Source organism: Gobius niger (genome assembly GCF_951799975.1).
Source record: "Gobius niger genome assembly, chromosome: 21".
Classification (NCBI taxonomy): Eukaryota; Metazoa; Chordata; class Actinopteri; order Gobiiformes; family Gobiidae; genus Gobius; species Gobius niger.
Window position 1 is genome coordinate 8,424,500 of NC_136872.1, and position 21,466 is coordinate 8,445,965.

A 21,466-nucleotide genomic window follows, 5' to 3' on the forward strand; every position below is an offset into this window, starting at 1 on the left:
AAACGTTTCCTCGGCTTTCTCTTAGGGCAATACAGGATACTGAGCACATTAAACAAAGCGAGGAAAACGTTGTACTTGAACGTAGAGCGCTCTTTTCTGAGCCCTGGTGCAGACCGTAAACGCCTCCCAGCCGACATGTTTTCCCCTCCTCCAAAGTCCGCCTTGTTCCCTCCATCTCCGCGCTCTCTCAGTGCTCGGACAGTGCGTGTAGGTGCGGAACCAAGTCCCGCTCGTGGGGAAATTTGAGGAAAGTCAGTCGACTTTGATACGTTAATCGGACACTTTACGCACACGTAAAGCTGAGCATTTCACCACTATTGTGCAGTTGGTTTGAAGCTACAGTACAATGGATCCGATGACTCAATCCGCCCAGATATCATCGTCGCAGGGGCTCGCCGATGGACACAATTCTGCTGCCAAAGAGTCAAAGCTGTCCGGTAAGAAAGCGCGCTGTTGGTGAATATTTCCCGTTTGTTTCTGTTCGTCTGGCCAGGTAAAACACTGACGGTCGCCTTTGCGCTGTATTCCGTGTTTGTTATCTTTACTGATGGCCTGTGGGGTTAAGCTCGTTTTAGCCAATATAGGAATCACCTGTGGTGATCTACCACGGCCTGTGTGATCTACATGCGGACAACTGTCCCGTGTGCCCTATGACCAATACCCTGCACCGTTTAAAGTCCCAGTGAGGTGGAAGTCACATTTGTCATTGTCATGGTGTGCATGAATAGACATTCAGCCCTTTGTATTTAGTGCCACCACGGAACACTGTGTGCTGCCTGTAAACATGGTCATATGCCATTTCTAAGCAGAATACTGTCGAGACACTGAGGATGCCCTGGTATTATTGAACAGCACACACATTTATAGGTGCCTGGTTGCTGTCTGTTCACTCTTTGTATGGATATTGGGATATGCCAATGAAAATACATGTAAATAATGACATGAAATGCTGGCAGATTAGAAAGTCATTTGCTTTATTATATTTGAATTGGAGAAATAGTGATCAGAACTAAATGTTACAGCGCAGCATTGCAGATTGTTACTGGGCTGGAGCCAACACAGGGAGGACCCCTTAAAGGCACACTGCCCGTTTGTGTTGGTGTTTTGAAAATGGGACCAAATTCAAGCTTATTCACAATCAGAATTATTTCTGTTGCAATTTCCCCTGAACATGACCCAGTGTTTGCGTTTTAGTAGTGAACATCTCCGCAGACAGGTGTACGGGTAACAAAGGGAGGTGCCAGACTGATGCTAGCAGGGCCTCTTGACAGCTTATTGTGTTACAGGCAGGGAGTGGCATCTCCAGCTTCAGGCCATCATGTTGTACCCCCATCTGATCCCGCTTGGTTATAGCCGGCCTCTGCATCTAGCAAAGCATTTGAAAATCCTTTAAAGTTCACTACTTGTAATCAAAAGGATTGTTGGATTTAAAGAAAATGGCACGTGGATTTGTGCCTGAGCTGTATCTGGCAGAGAATGGTGTCCTCTTAATGCGTAGTGTCAGTCTGAGATGCATTACTTGGGAATGAAAGTCACATTAAGGTGTGCATTTTAAACAGACATTTACATGAGATTGCTTGCTATTTAACGGATATATTTATTTTCATTTCGTTTGCTGTCAAATAAGCTTATCGTCCTGAAGCTAACTGTGATTTGACAAAAACAATCCCGTGACAGATAACAGGCCTCTGCTCAGCAAGTCATTGTAGCCACGCTGAGTCACCAAAACATGGCCGTTACTAAACATTCCTAACTGCATCATTTTGTGACACTCTCCAACCCCAAAAACGTAAGCGATGATGAGTAAAGGATTGGGAATGAATGAGTATAGTTGGCAAGAACCAATGTTGTAAAACAAGATTGGTTCTTACGCTGAGTTGGATGTGTCACCTCAACACAGTCTTATTGAATCAACTTTTATTTTGAAATGTGGATCTCTTGGCCTTCGGTTTAGTGCTGAGCCCGAGACCTGAGTGTGTTTTCAGATCCACATGTATAGACATGGCAGCTGCACACCACACATGCACTAATACACTTTTGATGACGGCTTAAAACACTTGGGGAGCACACATGAGGAAAAGGTTATTCTGGTCTAGTTTATTTTGAATTCTTTGGGCAATGAATGACTGTATTTGCTGTAGTAACTTGGGGTGTAATGAAGGCTTGTACATGCGTCTTACTGAATGAAATCATGCATAGTACAAAGTTGGGCAGAGTAAATGCCATCAATATCAGAGGTCGACCGATTGCTAGTTTGTGAACCTGTTCTCTAACAGTGTCAATACAAACGATTCTGATTCTTCTAAGGCCAATGCCAATGTTTTGATTTTTAAAAATGTATTTTCTAAAATCCTGTGTATGATGCTTCTTAATTGTAAAATGTTAAACTGTGACAGCAGGGGGCGCTTCATGAGGGGCATAGGGCTGATATATTTAGGACATTCATGTTTGGTAGGTTCTTCAGATGGAGCTGGTTTTGAAAGTCAAAATCAGCAGATTCCAAACCCAAAAACGGTAAGTCTCTCCATCTTCTGGTTCTGAAATTAAAATCAAAAGTCTGCAACATAAATATATAAATACAATCCAAGCGTCGTACAAAATAGATTTTCAGCTCCCCTGAGGCCTTGGAAGTTGTGGGAGGCTCTTTTTGTGGCTCTGACTGAGTTCTTTCCGATGCAAAACGGGGAGTCTATCAATTTAGTTCCGGAGATATCGACATAATATCTGCCGATAGCCGATATTGTAAAGTACTCATATTTTATTTAGACCGGCTGATATATCGGTCAACCTCTAATGAACATCATTAGAGCCTGCGGAGAATACAGCGGTACTTTCATATCATGAATCCATCTTACATTTGCCTTGGCTTGATTCTGTCTCATCGCTGAGCCTAATTTCTGACATACAAGCTGTTAAGTGACACGAGTCACAGAGGAAGTGACACACATTACAACAAGGACCTCATTACACCACTGTTGCTGCAGATTGGAACAGGAAGTTGGACATCTTTAAACGCTTTCCAGCTATTTGCTTTTGCACACTATACATTTGTACCAAAGTTGAGGGAAAAACATAAGTCTAAGGCTCACAGTGTTCCTGTTCCTCACTGGAATGTTCTGTGAGCAGATAAACCTTTTGATGCCTGAAGGCCTCAACCCCACCTCACTTCACTGGATCAGCTTCCTATGCACCGTCTTCATGCTTCACCCTGGCTTTTATTCAGAGGTGCACTGTGGATCACAAATCAAATTTTACAAACGATTAACCTTTAACTTTGTTTGATAGCAGCCGGTCATTATTATTTCAGCGTGTTTACTTTGTATGGGCCAGGCAGTGCATAGCTCATGTTTTATGATAGTTTGCATCCAGCAACAGTGAAGAGAACTGTTTCTTTTGTCTCTGTGGTCTCACTTCCCCCATCTCAAGCACTGACCCACTGTCCACGGAGTGGACATGAAGCTTTTATCTGCACCACCACACTCGCTGTCGCAACCACCACCATCGATTGTTCTCAGCCCTGAGGCTACAGACAGAGCTGCCAATGATAGACTGAATTGAAATCTCCTGCTACGTAGAATGTGACTGGATACAGAATAGTTGAAAATGTAAAAATGCTTGGTCTTTGCCCTGTACTAGTCTGTACAAGTGAAAAACAGCTGTTTTCATCAAAAGGGCTCCAGGTTGAAACATGTTTTAGGTGTTCTTATGTGGGCAGTACATATAATTTCACATGCTCAATTGCTTTTTTGCAATACTTTCCCATTTAAATATGATGCTTTTTGCTTGTCCAAGTGCAGTTTACCCTGGTTTTAACTGCCGCAGTTCTAGTGCTTGATTTGTTTTTCTAATACTACCAATATTGAAATACATGTCAGGGTTTAGTATAATCATCCATTCACTTGAGCATTTCTTACACATGCCAGAGCTAGTCCTCCAGCTGTCTCGCATGTGTCAGATTTATTGTGGTCAAAGAACAGAGGTGTGGCATTTAAAGAGTCAGCCGTATGAGTGCGAGTGAAGGAATGTGGAGGGACGAGGGTACGGCATCCCCAACCTGCCCGGCCTGTACCACTCCATGAGGGCTAACCCACAGGAGACACCGCACCCCCTGAGTAAACCTCTGCCACATCCCACTCCCTGAGTCAGTGCTGAAGTTACTGGGTCAAAAGTTACTTTGAGCATGAGGCTGACTCGTCACAAGATTTGCAAACTTCCAAAAGTCTCACTCATTTGTGAAATAGGTTCAGATATTTCTTTGTAAATGATTTCAGCAATGGAACCTGTTTGTAGTCTGCTCGCTGGTGTATTTGTTTGCCTCATTTGCACATTTGTCTGCAAATTTGTCTATCAGATAAGTTGTATAGCTCTGCATGATGCTTCTGGTTTACTCAGGTCCACTGATGTCGTGGCTGGGTGTATAGAGGCTGGATAAGTCCTGTCTAACTGCTAGGATAAGAGTTGATCATTTTTGTGTCCTTTTTTATGTTTTCAGATTCCTTTCTTTCCTCTTCGCCTGTATCTCTCATTCAGTCTCCTCAAGGCAAGTGTCTGGTTCTCTTTCTGCTGCTCGCCTGCTCCTCTTTCCTCTCTCTGTCTCTCGCTGGCTTGCCGCTCTTCATCCTTTATTTCTAGTGCCCCTCACCTGCTCGCAATGCAAATGCCAAATTAAACAATGACCCAAACAACAGCAAGAAAGTCCAGTCCAGACCTGCTGCCTGTTAAACCCTCCTCCTCCAAAGCTCTCAGATGTTCCTCCATCTGTTCCCAGTGCAGCAACTGCCCTAATCGTAGCTTTAGCTGTTCAATTCCTCATGGCAATAATGGCTTCTCTTTTGCCCTCTGCCTAACATAACGTGTTCCTGCACTTTACCCTATTACTTGGATACCTCTTGCTTGCGGTTGTAGTATCCTTTATAATGATAATAATCTTCCCAATAAATTAAATGTGTAGATCTTTTTCTAAAGAAATGTCCTCTCTTGATTAAAAGTTCTTCTAAAAATGTTTTGTTTTGTTTTTTTATGTGATGCTGAATGGACTGTTTTAACTATGAAGTATATTCTACAGTTTACTAACCGAAATCTGTCAAAACAGAGTATGTAATTATTTTAAAGGAAGTCATCAGACTGAACTGTCATGATTTTAAAGCTGTAAAATCTGAGCTCTGCAGCTGCTGGTAGTCAGATCCATGTCAGACTCTGCTGCCTGTGAGTATTATGTAGGTCACCAGCACTACACAAGGTTCAAGATAATCCCAAGATTGCCACTTTATTTTAAGAAAGCAGAGAAGTTCAAGCTCGAAATCTAAAAATGGACGAGCTGGATGTCCCAGAGGGGTGGTCCTACCTTCCTCCTGCCCCAGTATCAGAGCCCCCCACTGCCCTGGAGGATGAGTGGCACTGGAGAATATCCAGTAATCTGGATGGCCATTGGCTGTTGCTGCTCGTTCCCCCCGACACTCGGCTGCTGCAGCTTCTAGGCTTTGTGCATGTTTCACTTCACTGCATAGACTTATCAGGTTTCCTTTGATCATTTTTGCTTATTCACCTTGAGGTTCTTTTTGAAATGGTGGTTAGTGGATATATTGGTAGATGTTGCAATTTAGAAGTTTGGGTCTGAGTGTCGGACCTTTGCTGTTGAATTTGTTTTGTGGCACTGTGATGTACAGAAACTTGGAACGGTGACTTTATGTTGGTGTGAAATTTACCTGCAGTGTTGGATTTGAGTTCAAACAGTGTAAAAGTAAGAAGTTAGTCTCATGATGATATTTGTTCATTGCTATTTCTAGCAAACAACACTCCTTTGATTCACAATTGCATAACTTGTGTGGCGACCGACTGACAACAGATTACGTAAATCTGCTGCTCATTTGGCACCAGTGTGTGACCAGAGGCTCACGACAGTGCGACTGATCATTTTACTTGAAACACAGCTGTGATTATGTAGCTCCCTCCATATGTCTTGCCTTGAACACTAGCAGCCATATTTGAGCTGTTCAGGAATTTTACTACGATGCTGTTTGGAAGTCCATTCATGTGGCTCACCACACAAAGGCGTATTGTTGAAATGGTGACGCCTCTAACCAGGGCATTGTAGAACAGCCAGTTTGGCACCAAACTTTTTTTGTCTGAAATTTCAAGGTTGAACAGGTTGACTGTAGCAGCTGGTCTCCTAATAGTCAAGTTGCTGTTGGCATGAAGGTTTAGCATGACTTGACAGGACTACTGGAGCACAGAGGCAGAGATCATGTGAAACAGTCCTGTCTCTACCATTCAAGAGTGGCCACATGCTGAGAAAAGGTGACATTTATGTACTTGACTAAAACAGGTGCCAAAGTAAATCATGGTCTACTCTTAACTGATACCAACACCTTTGTGTTTATTATTAGGAATCTCTAAAAATGTCTTCATAGTTTTGGAGATAAATATGCCATATGTGGTATGTTTAAGTATAGAATGAAAAGTAAAATGAAAAATAAGAAGTGTGTGTCAGGAAATATTTGATAACACAGAGGAAACGAGGCATTATAAAAGAGACTAAAGACAGTTAAACAGATGAATTGTCATGTAGATGTTATACTATTATGCTGGACCTTGTTGGTTTAGAAAATTTGGAAACATAATAAAAGTGTGTAATACTGACGAAATACAGTTTTTACTATAGGTTTTCCGTTCCACACGCAAAAAGAACCGCTTTGCTACACACATAGTAAGCCAAGTAACTTCGATTAGCCACCATCAAAACATTGGCAAGCCAAGTTTTTTCTTTCCTGCTTCCCTTGGCCTCCATTATTTAGATATGTGTCATCTCAAATATTAAATAATTGTTTAAGTACTGCTGCATGGCATCAACCATAATGTTCAGTCATGCGCACAGTGCATGAATGCTTGATCTACAAATAATGATAGATTTTAATAAAATGCACGGGTATAGAGTGTTATATCTGTGACCTTCCTCCTCTTTCCTCCCCACGGTCCCACCTGGTGAAACAGACAAAAGGGTAGACTCTGACAAGAACAGTGAACTTGTGAAAACACCCCTACACGTCTCCTCACAATCTGCCTCCTCACCCCCTGGAAACTGTGGCAGTCAGTCAGATGAAGCTCCAGATTCCCCAGTAAAGACCTCACCTGTTTCCGAGCGCATCAAGGCTCTGGAAGCACTCGTGGCCAAGAAAAAAGAGCCTGATTTTCGAAGCGAAGGTTACTCCCACTATAGAGATCGTCACACTGACAAACGTTCTTCCATTGAGATTCAAAAAGCTGCCTTTGAGAAAAATGAGAAAACGACTTCAACTGCTCAGAAAAAAGGAAGCTCCTCAGATAAAGAATCCCCTGATTCACCATTTGAAATACTTGGAGATTATAAGCCGTTAAAGGAACTTGAAGACACTGAAGAGTGGATGAAGGCTCACTTACCTTCTGTGACAGAATTCCAATCATCGGATGACATTCCAAAAGAACTTCCAGTTACTGAAAATGTTTCCTCCAAACAAGAAAGAGTACAACCCACACCTGGCCCTGACGCTCCAGTCTCCTTTGCTGGTGTCCCGGATGCTTTCATGGACTCTCCTGTTAAAGGTGAAAGTTTTGATGATGCCACCGTTCCCCAGAATCCATACGCCGAGGAGGAGTGTGATTTTGACCTCAGCTTCTTGCCGACGGCCTACATGTGCAATCAACAGGAAAAGAATTTCAATGCTGTGGTTGCAATGTCGCCTCCTGCTGGTTTTGAGTCTACATCACCTGAACGCAATGAAAAAACACAATTCACAGCTGATCCAGACCCACCAGAAGCACCAGAAGTGGACAGCTCAGGGGAGTCTGATGATACAGTTATAGAGGATGGTGTTCCTGTTCATGCTTCTGCTGCGTTACAATCTACCAAGCCGCAACAAGATGTTGATTCTGCTTCCACACCTTGTAATGCTCCCGAAGACGAAAAGGAGGCACCACCAGTGAAGTCAGAGAGGAAGCTAATGCAGGTTCCAACTATCAATGTTATCGAGACCGATGAGCCCAATTACAGCGATGAAGAAATGGAGCTGGAAGTAGAAGAAGAAGAAGAAGAGGAAAAAGGCGTAAACCTATCCAAGGATCAAGATGTAAAGATGTCAGATACAACCATTCCAGAAAGCTGTGTCGAAAGAGTAGCCGACAAACATCCAGTGGACAATCAGTTCGTGGAGGGGTACTCTCCCACATCCTCACCTGTGGAGTCTGACACAGAGTTCTCTCCTAAACACAAAGTACAGGAATTATCTCATGAAGTTGTTGATAAAGGACCACAAGAACCCCACCCAGTTGATGATTATAAGCCGCAATCGAAAGACCATTTGCCAGATAAGGAGCCTTTTGATGACTTTTCTGACCATGAAGATGAATGGGGCGACCAAACAATGGATCTGGTAAAACCAATCAGTGCGACACCCGATCCATCATCTTTTACCACGTACAAAACAGATGAAAAAGCTAAAACAGAAACCACGGAGGCTCCCCTTGAAGCACACAATCCAAAATCTAGCTTCATGAAGGATGAGATCTATGATAGGGAATCGTTTGATTATGATTACGATGCACAAACGTCTCCGGCAGATGATGGCGAGGACAGTGAGCCCGAACTTGGCATAGATCAACCTTACACCAACCCCTTCCTTGTCAAGACGGAGCAAAACGCCTCCCAAAGTGCCATCAAGAACGACAATGATGACAACCAGGATGTTTTGTCGAAGAGATATCCGCAAGATCCATACTCCATTTTCTATACTGCACCAGTGAGCAGCAGTGAACCAGATGTTGATAATAGAACCCAGAAGACGAATCTAGATGATAACTGCAATACAATCAAAGGTCAGGCATCTGAACCTCAACATACAGAAAGAGAAGATCTAATACCAGAGACAAAAGCAGACCCAGATGACCTTGACCCTACGTCAAATTCTGAGCCAGCAGACAGTTTTGTAGAATTCATGCGGGAATGTTTAAAGTCAAGGCAAGATGAAGAAACGCACCGTACAGAAGATTGTGTGACCTCAAACATATTGCTAGATGCTCACTCTTCTCCGTCTGTGGTTACGGACCTTGAACAGGAGAAGCTCACCATCAGTGCCCTCAAGGAGCTTGGAAGCAGTCAAGAGGAAGAGCTGGAGCCCCCACTTCAATCTGTAAAACAGTACGAAGTAGAGCCCAAAGCACAGTCCCCTTGTCCCCCGAATACCCAACCCACAAGTTCCCAGTCTAACCCTGCACCCGACAGCCTGTATGCGAGAGAGGTAGAAGCCATCGATGAATGGGTTGCAGAAGCGTATCATCTTGCTGAGCATGTCTTGACTGCAGTACTAACCCACTTATCAGGTAACCTCTTCTTTTCAAGCCTGCTAACCATAGACTTCCCTGACCCGTAATCCAGCTGCATGTTCTGAAATTAGCTCTAGTGCTAATTTTATATTCTACTTATAGGAATATACTACCCATTGTGCACAAAGTGTAATGTATAGAAGTCCGAAGTACGTCCATATGCAGCGATTTGATGAGAAATACTTTGTCATTTGTTCATATATTATGAAGTGGGCAATTTTATTATTGGGTATGTTTTTAAGATCATAAGATCAAACCATGCGTTCATCCATCCAACTTGCACTCTGTTGTCCTTTGCTTTACTTGTGTGGCAGTTGTTGCGGTTTAATTATGGAGCTCAGGTGTTGGTTTACAAGTGCTGTTAAAGGCTCAATAAGGAGTCTCTGGTGTCAGGTGTCCGTCTTCCTTCAACATGCACAAAACATGTAAAAATTCAGTAACAAACATGAGAAAAAAACGTTGGGGTCTGTGCGTTTATAACGGTTGTTCAATTTAGAATAAGGTTGCCCATGTGGCGTGTATTTTTGTATGGCATCTGTCATAATTATTAGCTAGTTAGTGCTGGTGCTAAATGGAGGTAGAGTTACTGACAGAGCCAATCGCCACTCTCGCGCCGACACAACCTGATCTCTATTCCACACACACAGGCCTGGAAGTAGCAGACAGTAATCCAAACTCACTGTGCTTCAGTTTGTGTGCAATGCATAACTTCATACTACCCACAACAGTGTCCTTGGGAGGCCTCTAGCAACACTAAATGTGCAAGAGAGAGATGAAGAAAATGTCAAGTGCAGTACTGTGCATGTACAACACTGTACACCTATAGAAGATCATGTAAATCCAACTATAATGTTGCATCCCTGTCCTGGAGTCAGGCGCTGTTGCTATTTTGGTGCCCCTCTGCACTGCTGTTCCTCAGCTCTGTGGGTTATTAGGCGGGTGCTGTTGGTTGGGTGTTAGCTGTGCTAGTTGTCATGCTGGGTGCAGGAGATGCTGTTGTCAATTTTTATGGAAAGACAAACCTCCATAGTCCATTCTTTAATCCCTGCAGTAATTTTGTATTGTTATATGAGCGGTTTAAATAGTCTTTTTCGAGTGAAGTGTGGAGTAAATTGGGTCAAAGATTTGTTTACATTTCAGTCAAAATGAGGCACAAAAAGGTGGTTCAGTCACGTCTCACACAGGTCAATAGTCTCTCTTTTTTTTTATTAGTATATAACCTGAACTTGACTTTCAGATTCAGATTCAAATCACATCATAATCTGTTAACAATTAAATGTGGATATTTCTTTCATTATTTTATAGATTAAGAGCGCACACTTTAAGATCCTGTAAAATTATATTTCTCAGGCCGGGTTATGACAGTGCAGTATGTGACATCCAAAATAAGTTTATAGAGGTTGTGTGCATGGGGGGAGAAGCGTGTGGTGTTTCTGTGGACCTATACAGCCAATGCTCTTGTGAACGTGCTGGAGCAGCTGAAGGGCCCCGAGGCACCACCCCACGTGCCTCACCACCACTCATACAAGGCTTTTCAGATCCCCTGCTCCACCACGCTCAGGCAGGGAGTGCCACTCCGACAGCCCAGTGCAGCGTTACATAACTGCCTTTCTTCTGTACACTTCTGCATGCACGACTTCTCCAGGACATAGCATTCCAACGCACTACAGCCAGGCTATTCATGGTGGCAAAACTCTGATTTGGGAGTAGGTTTTCCCTGGGCCAGAGTTGGATTATCAGTTGCAGCTAGTGATCTGCTGTTTATTGGTTTTATACTTCACTTCAGTAATAACATCATCGTTGTAATTCCTTTTCAGTCACTTTTTTTACCACTTCTTGTATAAAAACGTCTAAACTCTTCAAATAGGTTCAGCAATTCTGGTGTTACATTAGCAGTTCATAGTATTTCAGTCTTCTTAAATGTTAATGCTCCAAGACCTGTAATGTGAACTGGATCGTGAGTTTAAAACTTGCATCGCAAATCTATTCACAAATCCGTCACTTAGTCCTCAATTAAGTGGAGATTTTGAGTGTTGTATCGTATATATCTTTTACTTGTATCCCCCTCATATACTCATGTTTTGTCTGGTTTGGTCTTCGTAGTGAAGGACCTGATCCACTGGCGGGACCCCAAGAAGTCGGGCGTGGTGTTTGGAGTGTCCATGCTGATGCTGCTGTCGCTGGCAGCCTTCAGCGTCATCAGTGTGATCTCTTACCTGCTCCTGGCCCTGCTCTGCGTCACCATCACCTTCCGCATCTACAAGTCTGTGGTCCAGGCTGTGCAGAAATCCAGCGACGGACACCCCTTCAAGTACGTCACATTCTTACTGATGAGACTTTTTATAATACACACCATAGGATCCTGTCATAACTGTCATTTCCATTTCCATATCTAGCTCTAGACTGATGAAAACCTTTAACAATAAATCTCGGCTTGTTTGTAAAGGAGTTGGTGTGAATTAACAATAGACCAAAATTGTGTAGTTATAAATAATGTTACAGTATGTTGTAGCAGCACTCTTTAGTAGTGGCAGTCTACCCATAATAAGTTTTTGGTGCGACTGCTTGCTAATGTGCTGCTCCATTTGCAGGTCACTCATAGAAAAGGATGTCAGCATTCCCCCGGAGACTTTCCGTAAGCACGTGGACGCCAGTCTGACCTACATCAACCGAGCGCTGAAGCAGTTGAGCCGCCTCTTCCTGGTCGAGGACCTTGTTGACTCCCTGAAGGTGAGACTCTTAAAAGGATCAATGAATGAAAAGTGACAGTTTTAAAGGGGGGGTATTATGCAAAATCGACTTTTTCAAGCTTTACATCATGTTATTAAGTCATTCCCTCATTGAAAACATGCCTGAAGTGTTGCCTTAGCACATTCACGTATTTTCGAGTAATCTGTAAAAACTCTGATGGCGGCCATTTTAGGGATAAAACGCCTGATTCCTTCAGGAAACGCCCTCGACCTCCAGGATACGCCTCCGACCTTTCGTCACCAGCCGAGTAACCAACCACTGCTCCTCAGCAGAACCCCCTCCCCGCAGTGTCTAGCCCTAAGATGTAAACAGAGTCATCATGGAGGATTAGCTTCATGTGTTGTGGACCGGAGCCACAGCAGACTTTTACAAAGACACACATCAGTGTTTCTGTTACCGAAACACCCAGGATTAAAACCGGTGACAAGAACACTTATTTCAGTGTCTGGTTCTGCGCTGGGCCTTGATGATGCACAGAGCCTCCGGAGAAAGCTAATGCTAAGCTAAACCTCGAGTCATCACGTGAAAACGAGAAATATGCACAAATAAAGTCAATAAAACCACCACACTCATAAAGAACCGTTTAACAATGATCACACACGGAGCCTGACTTGTTGATTTGGAAGTTTATTGCTCACATTTCATCTACAATGGGTCATAGCCGAGTGGCTTTCTCCCGGAGCTAACAAGCTAGCCGCGACAAGCTAACGGGAAAATTCACTGAATACAAGCAGCATATTATGCATTGAAAACGTCACTAAAACAGGCAACTGCTTGAAGCAGCCTTTATGACGATCACACACGGAGCCTGGCTTGTTGATTTTGTAGTTTATTGCTCACATTTCATCTGCAGTGTGTCGTAGCCGAGTGGTTTCTCCCGGAGCTAAGGCCCTATTAGCCGCGACAAGCTAACAACCTTCACCTTCACAACATTCATTGAAAACAGGCAGCATATTATGCACAAATAACGTCAATAAAGCAGCAACTACTCGAAGCAGCCTTTACGATGATCACACAATGAGCCTGGCTTTACACATTTGTGGTTTATTGCAGACTTTTCATCAACAATGAGCTGTAGTCGATTATAACAAGCTAACGGGTAACCTCGAAAAACCATTGTCCACCTGCACAGATAATGTCCGTCTTTTGAATCGTATGGGCTCCTGCAGATCCTGGTGTCGTCCATGGGGGTATAGTTAGAGATCCATAGGGCATGGCAGATGCAAAGAGAAGCCTCCAAACAGCAGTTATTTTTCAGGCAAGAGCCCCTTCCAAGCGTCCGGTGTGGAAGGTTCGTCTCCAAATAATATCCTGTGTGGCCATTGTTCACAAAGTGATAAACAGTAGCTCCTTTCCAACAATAAAAATTAAAATGCACCGATCGTAGTTTCAATACTGTTGAGACAACGAGCGCAACGAGCGCAGTGTTGACAGCGTGTGGAGGGGGCGTGTCGGAAAGGGTCAGAGGTTCTTAAAGAGACAGGGGCCTATTTCAAGTCATTTGCTTCCGCCATTTTGAAAGAGCAATTTTATACAAGGCAGTTATTCTAATTTACTGCATTGACAGACCAACAGAAGGTTTGGTCATCATTGTAGTGTGCTATAGACTGGTGCTATGTGGCTGAAAAAAGCATAATACCCCCTCTTTAATAAAAACTAACTTATTAATTAACTACATACACATGTGTAGTCTCAAATCCATGTTATGATATGTTTCTGTTTATGCCACATAGGAATAGGCTTGAGTATTTAGTTAATAAAGATTAGAACATTAGTGTACAGCATTGTACATCGGTGTGACTGCCCCGCCCTGAACAGGTGCAACAAAACAAACAGGTGAATCCAGCAGAGTTATCTGTGACGGCTCCTCCAGGGCTGGGTCATGGGTGTGTGTCTGCGTTTGTATGTGACTTTAGCTTACTCACCGAAGGGAAGCATTTGCGTACCTTGCATATCTTCTCACACTTGTAGTTTCATTGAAAGGAGGAGTGGCATCGATATGTTAATTATTATATTGCATATTTGTATTAATTGGGGAGGTTATGAACAAGGTTACTAAAATTATTTTAAGTTGTCATGATATAAAATTTCTATCTTGTGTGTGTGTCTTTTGTGCAGTTGGCTGTGGTCATGTGGTTGTTTACCTATGTTGGCGCAGTCTTCAACGGCATCACCATTCTCATCCTGGGTAAGGAATGTTGTTAGGCAAGGATTCGAAGACAAGTTTTCAAATTCGCTTGGAAAAAATGGCAGTGCCCGATGAGACCCACTGGGCACTGCTGTTTAATTCCAGATTTCTTGAGGAATGAGGCCATAGGAACATGAGTGATGTGCAAAGGGCTGACAGCTCTCAGCTCCTATTGGGGGCTTGTTGGTCAGTGGCTCTGGATGGTTTAATTAGGCCGAGTGGCTTCTTACTGACCAGGCCCAGTGCTCTCAGGCACTCGTGCATATGATTTAAAAAAAATAATAATTTAGGTGCATAATTTAAATAATGTTCTAAACCGTGTTGTGATATTATTATGCTGTGTGTATGTAATGCATATTATCCTCTTCTGCCCACAGCTGATATCCTGCTCTTTGCTGTGCCTCCAGTCTACGAAAAGAACAAGGTGAGTGTGCTGTAGCCGCACAGAGCTGTGACCTCATATGGTCTAAAAGCAGTGAGCTCACTGATGAGCACAGCCCTTATCGCACACTGAGGCCTTTGAGGCACAGCTGCTCAACATGAAGTCATCACCAAATGACTCAGAATGTTAGAAATGTTAGAAGCCAGGGGTGGCAGATATGACAAGAATGAATACATACATTATTTGATATACTGCATGTTTTTACTATACTTATTATGGCAATTAGACAATATTCTTTTGCCTTTGTTTATTATGATCTGTTGCTCTAAAAGAGAACTACTCTCTATAATGCAGTAAAAAAAAAAATCTCTGGCCTAAATCTGCATAACTTCTAAAAAAAACAGTGTTTAATGTCACTGTAAAATCTATGATGTTGCACAAGTTATGCACATAACCGCCAGTTTCGCAGGTGAAGTTGTTGAACTGCTTGGATGGACAAATATGTAACCAGAATCTCTGAAAGCCAAACACTGCCATTAGGAATGTGAACATGCTTTGCCGCTGAGGCTGTCCTGGTTATTTTATTGTGTGCAAAAAAGAGAGCCTTTTGAATGATGAAATGACTTGGTAAAGCATATTTTTAACTCCATTTTGGCACTGTGTTCTTTTCTGCAGACCCAGATTGACCAATACATCGACCTGGTACGCACTCAGATTAACTCCACCATGGCCAAGTAAGCATTCCTCATTTATTCTCTGAAGCTTTAATAGTCTTTCATTGGTGTCTAAATATAATGGAGAGGCTTATTTGTCCCTGTATTTTTAGGTTGCAAGAGAAACTTCCTGGATCCATGAAACGCACCAAAAGTGAATGATTTCCCACCTCGTCCCTGAGCGCGTTCCATCACCATCATTGTCATTTACATCACTATACATACTTGCCCTAGCCCCTCTACCGCGCCCCACCCCAGTCTAACTCCTTGCCTCCGTACCACCGCCCTGTCCCACCGAACCTCGCTAGGTAGAAAACAACATCTGAGCTTCTCCACTCCCGAACTACTGCGCAGCTTAACTCGAGCATTCGGTAAAGAACTGTGCCTGTGCAGACAGAAGTGCACCACCGGTGAGGAAGTGATGTCAATCCTGCCCTCCAGCCTGTTTTTGGGTGTCCCGCGGGGGGGAAGCAGGCAGGGTGGAGTGAACTAGACTGAATCCACGAGCTGGTTTGGTTTTGTACATTGAGCAGGGGATGGAGGATGGCTGTTTGTCACTCAAAAGCGAATGTCTGTATTTAAAATGACACATTTCCTTGAAGGTAGATGCATTGGGTAAGCTAGACCATAAGAAATAAATATGTAAAAAAAAGAAAAAAAATGTAACTTTTCAATGCTATCGTGACTAGTCTTTTTCCTGCTCTTGCTCTGCAGATATTGGTTTATGTCAGAAGCCGGTTTTAGGCACGCTGTTATGGATTGGCCTGTTGTTTTCTTTCACCTTTTACAGGCGCTTGTGTATACGTTTTCTGCAATGCACTGATGTTTTGTTTTCTAAAACCTGGACTTGAGCAGGTGGAAATAAAAGGACTGGAACACTGAGCCAGCTGTGATAATTTGGTCTAGTTCACGCTCTTTTTGTACATACACCACCCCAAGAGGCTCTGCTGTATTTAACACATTAGCCTTGCTTTTTATACCCCAGCTCGTATACAGCAGCCCTTTAGCCACACAGTGTTGAGGTCTCACACTCACTTGAACAATTTTTTCGATTTTTCTCACTTTACTGACATAGAATGGCTGCTTTCACCCTCAGCTTGGCGTAGTCTCAGTTAGCTTACATTTTAAACAGGAGCTTGTGCTGTTTTTTTCTTTTTCTAAAAGTCCTGTTTGAGATAAGGCACACTCCCTAATGTTGAGGTCACGGCCTGCAATCCCAAAAAATGCCCTTGAAACCTTCTCCCTGCCCTTTTTTAAATACTTTACTTTCTTTAGCAGATTAATTTATTTAGTTCTACTTTTGCATTGCCACTTTGGAACATGCTTTTTATTCTTGGCTGTACAACATTAGGGAGGACGAAGTGTTGTGGGGAACGTAGCAGATTTTTGCATCGCATATTCATCTAAGGACCATTTTTTTTTCTTCTTTTTGACACCGTTGCACGCATGTCATAGTTGGAGCTGGATGTCCCTTTTGATATAGGCTTTGTACCATATTCTCCATTTTTGTGATTGTTTCAGTGGTGTCTTGCTAAAAGTCATGTAGCACTACTACGACATCTCCATATGTTTTTAAGAGATGATTATAGAGAATGAAGTAAGATGACTGTTTGAGTTCACTGTCCTGTCCAAAAGTGAGTTTGCCTATTAGATGTCCCCCTAGTCGCAGTATCTAATCATCAACATAACATCCCCTACTATGCATGCTGTTAGTCTGCCATCATGTACTCCACCACACCAACAATGGTCAAGTAAAAAAAAAAGAGAAAAAGTTGGAGTTGCTTCTTCTTGTTGGCTATTGTGGCCTACCATGAAACTGCCTCATGCTTACATAAAGATTAATCAATTGCGCAACCAGATCCTAATGTATTTTAGCTTTTTAATAGCGTTGCATTATAGTCCATATAAGATTATATCAAGTTTACGTCCTTGTGGTCGGTCTAGTTTGTGAAAAAGATCATTTGAAAAAACGTAAATGGAATTTGAAAGAAGTGTGTGGCTTTGTTGTGCATTAGCAAGCTAAGATGCTACATGCTAATCTGAAGACTGTTCATCGCACTTTTTTCCCGCCATCACAAAACAATTTCAAAAGGTTGTAAAATATGAAAGGTACTGTATGAACTTTGCCCAAAGCATTTCATTTCAATATATAAATATTTAAAAAAAACGGACAGGAAAATACTTTTGTTTTGGTTAAGCCTGCATTTCCCAGTTGTCCAATCAGAAAGAGGGAACATGTTTTGAAATACGACCGCAGTGCATTATTATTATTTTTTATCCATTTAGTGCAAATGTGTCCGACAGTACCTTTTAATTTTACTCACATGTAAACCAAAGCCAGGACGTGAATAATAAAAAAAAAAAACTATGCTATTTTTGAATTTTCAAATGACCTCAAATTTCCTCGCTCTCGCCTCAAGGCCGAGCGCTAATGTCTGACCTCTGTGCTGCTCCTGCCGTGTTGAAAGCATGCATAATAATAGCATCTCTGAAGGCTATAACTGCAGACGACTGGGACTCTAATGTAAAACCCTCATAAACTCACCCATCTTGAAGCATGTCTCTCCCCCTGTCCCCTGTCCCCTCCCCTCTCGCCTTTTGCCCCCTCGTCCACATCGTGTGCAAGGAGTGCGTGTGAGGACTTTTTTGTTAATGTCTTTTTTTGTTTTTTGTTTTTTTTGCGAGTCTTATTTTTATCTCTAGATGGTGTTCACTAACATCAGCTGTTTTGTATTAGCTATGACTTTTGTTTAAAATTTTAAGCTTTGGGAAAGTTGTTGCAAGAAAAACAAAAAAAGAAAATTGGAAAAAAAAAGTGTGTGGTCTCTGTACTGATGTCAAAGTGAAATAATAATAAAAATGCGTCAAAGGACCATGATTTTGTTGGATCATTTTTGCAAAGAGGTTGTCTATCTATATAAATATGTCAAATAAGAAGATTTGCCTTTCATGTCAGTGTTTGGGGTGGGGGGTGGAGATTACAGAGCTCTAAATTTAGACCACTACTTTTCAAAGCTAGTAACAGTTAGTCACATGCAGACTCCATTTAAAAAACAAGTGGGCTCTTACATAATGGTGTGCTCCATCATGCTAAATATTGAATAAGTGTGCCTATGCCGTATCTATCCCTTGTATTTGTGCATGTTTGTTTTAACTGTGAATGACGATGCACGAGAATGGGCTATGCATTACATCACGGTGCCTTTAGAGGAAATGCATCTTTACTTTGAGCCTCTCCTCAGACCTGATTCTTAATGTTGCTGGAGTGGGACAACACCAGATCTTCTCTAACGTGACTTATAAACATGCTACATTCTCTTCCAAATGCTTAGGGTGTTGCTGGTCTGTTTATGTTTGGAACCTTCCACAGCGTGGCTTTAATCAAGACTGCAGCTACATTTTTAGTCTGCAAAACCTAACCAAATGATACTGTGCAAAAATATAATTAGTATTCATATTTCATGACAATGGTTTCTGATTACAAGACTGTCTCGAGTGAGTTTGAGACGGCAATGGGAATGAGGGAGAGAGAGGGAAGAAGGAAGCTTACCAAAAATGGCTTTGAGGACAGTCCATCAGAAATAGCACATGCATAAATCTCCAGGCTGACCCTGAACTGGAAAGTGATTAGGCTCCACATCGCCGCTCAAGTGAGGAAGACTGGCTTTGAAGGGAGAAGCTCACATTTCTCATTTCCCACATCATCACTCGGGCAGCAGTGCACTGCCTCATTGGGCAACAGAGGAGCAGTATGTGCATGAAGAGTCCGAGTTTGTCTGATATTTTTACAGTGAGTGTACATATCTATAGCACCGTAGATGGTGTCGTGGGTTCGCATTGAGCCGGGTGAGTAGCCTTCTGGGGGCATACATGGTAATGTCAGGAAAGTGAGATGTTGGTCAAAGTACTACATCAAAGCATTGTCTCAAATTATGCTTTTTTTACTGAAATGCAAAATTCCGCATTTAGCCTAATAATAAATGTGTCATACTGCCGCATTTGAGTTGCAATGTTTACATCAGGATTTGTCTCTACAGCGTGATTGAAATGACCAAAATCAATCATCAGACCTGGCAATATCTTTTCCAGTCCTTTCAGGTGACTCTGTGGAGGAGGTGAGGGACAGGAGGGTGTTAGCCAAGCTCACCTCCATCATGGACAACACCTCCCACCCACTGCACGGGACTGTAGAGGAGCTGAGCAGCTCTCTCAGTGGCAGACTGAGACACCCTCAGTGCAGGACGGAGCGCTACCGCAAAGCCTTCATCCCCACTGCTGTCAGACTGTAAAGTAACATGTGCAATAACCCCCCTTGTAAAACTATGTGCAATAATCTATGTATCAGCTGCACTTTACTCCCTGTACCAGCATCACTTATTGACTTATTAACTTGCACTAGGACTGTAACTTTACACCCCAATATTCTTGTATAATCTGTTCTAATTTTTATCCTTTTTTTATTTACTATTGTATCCTTATTGTTATAATTCCGTCGCCTAAGATTTTTGCTTTACTTATTGTACCTAAGATACCTCGTTTTTCTACTATTTAACTGACTCTGAGTGGTCTTGTTGAATGCCAATTGTAACAAGTGAATTTCTCCGTTGTGAGATCAATAAAGGATGATCTTATCTCTTATCTTAGCTTAAGTAAAATAATCAAAATAAAAAAGTAATTAAACACATAGGAAGATGTAGAATTGAAAGCAAAAGGAAAAAAAGGGTGAATAGAGTCGTCTTCATTCAGGACAAGACGTCAGCCGGAAGATAAAGGGAGATCATTGACCTCTTTCATGCTCTAATCTAATCCCTGCTAAAACCTTCATTTGTTAGACTGAAGGAAAATGCCTTCATCTTGATTAACGAAGTGCTGCTCAGTCAGAGCCCATTTTGAATGAAGAGAGAAACGACACAAAGAAAGAAAATATCTGACAATGTTTTTTTTAATTTAAACTATGGAACTAATAAATTAGAATTCATGCAGCAATATGCGTCCACGTGTAACGTTGAGGAACAGAACGGAAAGAGCGTTACAACATTATTTTTTGAAAAGTACTGTTTTACAATACATAGTTGTATTGCAGATTAAGGTGCTGCATTTGACTGTTGCGACTCGGGGCGGCCCAAATGCATCTCCCGATATAAATTCAGGACCTTCATTTATTTGTATTCTGTCTTCGATTCATTGCGACAATTCCCTGAGTGTCATTTGAAACTTGTAGTAATGTAGCTTTTTTTTTTTTGCATAAACTTTGTACAACACGTGAAAAATCAAAAAGTACCCATATAGAAGGAAATGGTTAAGTTAGAAACGTTACTTAGTAGGAAAACAGGCAGAATTTGTCGAAAGCAAGTGCAGAAAAGTGCGTGTACAGATGGAAATATTTATGTGGAGTTGGTCTGTGCAGGTCGAGTGTGTGGCTGAGGCCGGTGAAAACGTCAGAAATAACCAGAAATATGTAAACAAGTATTAAATAGGTTTAGCTGGCCGCTTTGAGCCATTCATTGTCTTCAGCAATAATAACATCATTCAGGTGTAGGACGCTGGGAAAGCTAGGGTTCACTAGACTTAGGGGGGTGGGGGCAAAGTGCTGCGTTGTCTTTATCTAATTCTAGAAAAACAAAACAATTTTCAAAAGTTCCTGAGAGCGCAGGATTTTGGAACCCATCGGACCCCAGCCCTGCATCATCAATATCAAAACAAGAACTAAAAAATGAAAACTAACTTGCATCTTTGAATAAATAGAACATACACAGAAAAAAAAAAAAGAAAAAACATTAGTTAGCAAAATCTTGAAAGCAAAATGGTTACTAAGCAAAAGAATGGTCGAACGTCTGGATCTGAGAGCACTTTGTCAGGTGAGCATTAGACACATCCAAACCGCTCTCACATCGAGGATGCACCGTTTTCCGATTCATTTTTTTCCCCCCTTTGCTGTTGTTCTTTTAAAATCTGCTCCTGAGCCCCATCTTTAATAAATACGGATACCTTCCTGACAGTGATATTATCTTTCGCAGTGGGTTGCAGGCGGCGATTGTATTACCTTCTTGTTCCCATTTTAAAACGGAACAGCAAGCA

The 21,466-nt window shown here is 42.2% G+C and overlaps 1 protein-coding gene across 3 annotated transcripts; it reads left to right on the forward strand.

The window, feature by feature from the left end:
* Nucleotides 1–143: 143 nt before the first annotated feature.
* Nucleotides 144–16,284, forward strand: rtn3 (reticulon 3). Of its 3 annotated transcripts, XM_079579719.1 has the most exons (9): nt 144–437; nt 4,493–4,540; nt 6,991–9,351; nt 11,458–11,665; nt 11,946–12,084; nt 14,224–14,293; nt 14,671–14,717; nt 15,351–15,409; nt 15,502–16,284. In XM_079579719.1, the coding sequence occupies exons 1-9, from the start codon at nt 347–349 to the stop codon at nt 15,548–15,550; spliced, it is 3,072 nt and encodes a 1,023-aa protein (XP_079435845.1). In that variant the 5' UTR covers nt 144–346; the 3' UTR covers nt 15,551–16,284. The 3 variants fall into 3 exon arrangements, with proteins under 3 accessions (XP_079435845.1, XP_079435846.1, XP_079435847.1); XM_079579720.1 differs by lacking the exon at nt 6,991–9,351 and having other exon boundaries at nt 160–437; XM_079579721.1 differs by lacking the exons at nt 4,493–4,540; nt 6,991–9,351 and having other exon boundaries at nt 163–437.
* Nucleotides 16,285–21,466: the final 5,182 nt, after the last annotated feature.

Coding starts and splice junctions, on each gene's coding strand:
- rtn3 (XM_079579719.1), top strand. CDS start 347: ATGGATCCGATGACTCAATCCGCCCAGATATCATCGTCGCAGGGGCTC. Junction 4,541..6,990: donor TCTCATTCAGTCTCCTCAAG/GCAAGTGTCTGG, acceptor CTGGTGAAACAG/ACAAAAGGGTAGACTCTGAC. Junction 14,294..14,670: donor CATCACCATTCTCATCCTGG/GTAAGGAATGTT, acceptor TTCTGCCCACAG/CTGATATCCTGCTCTTTGCT.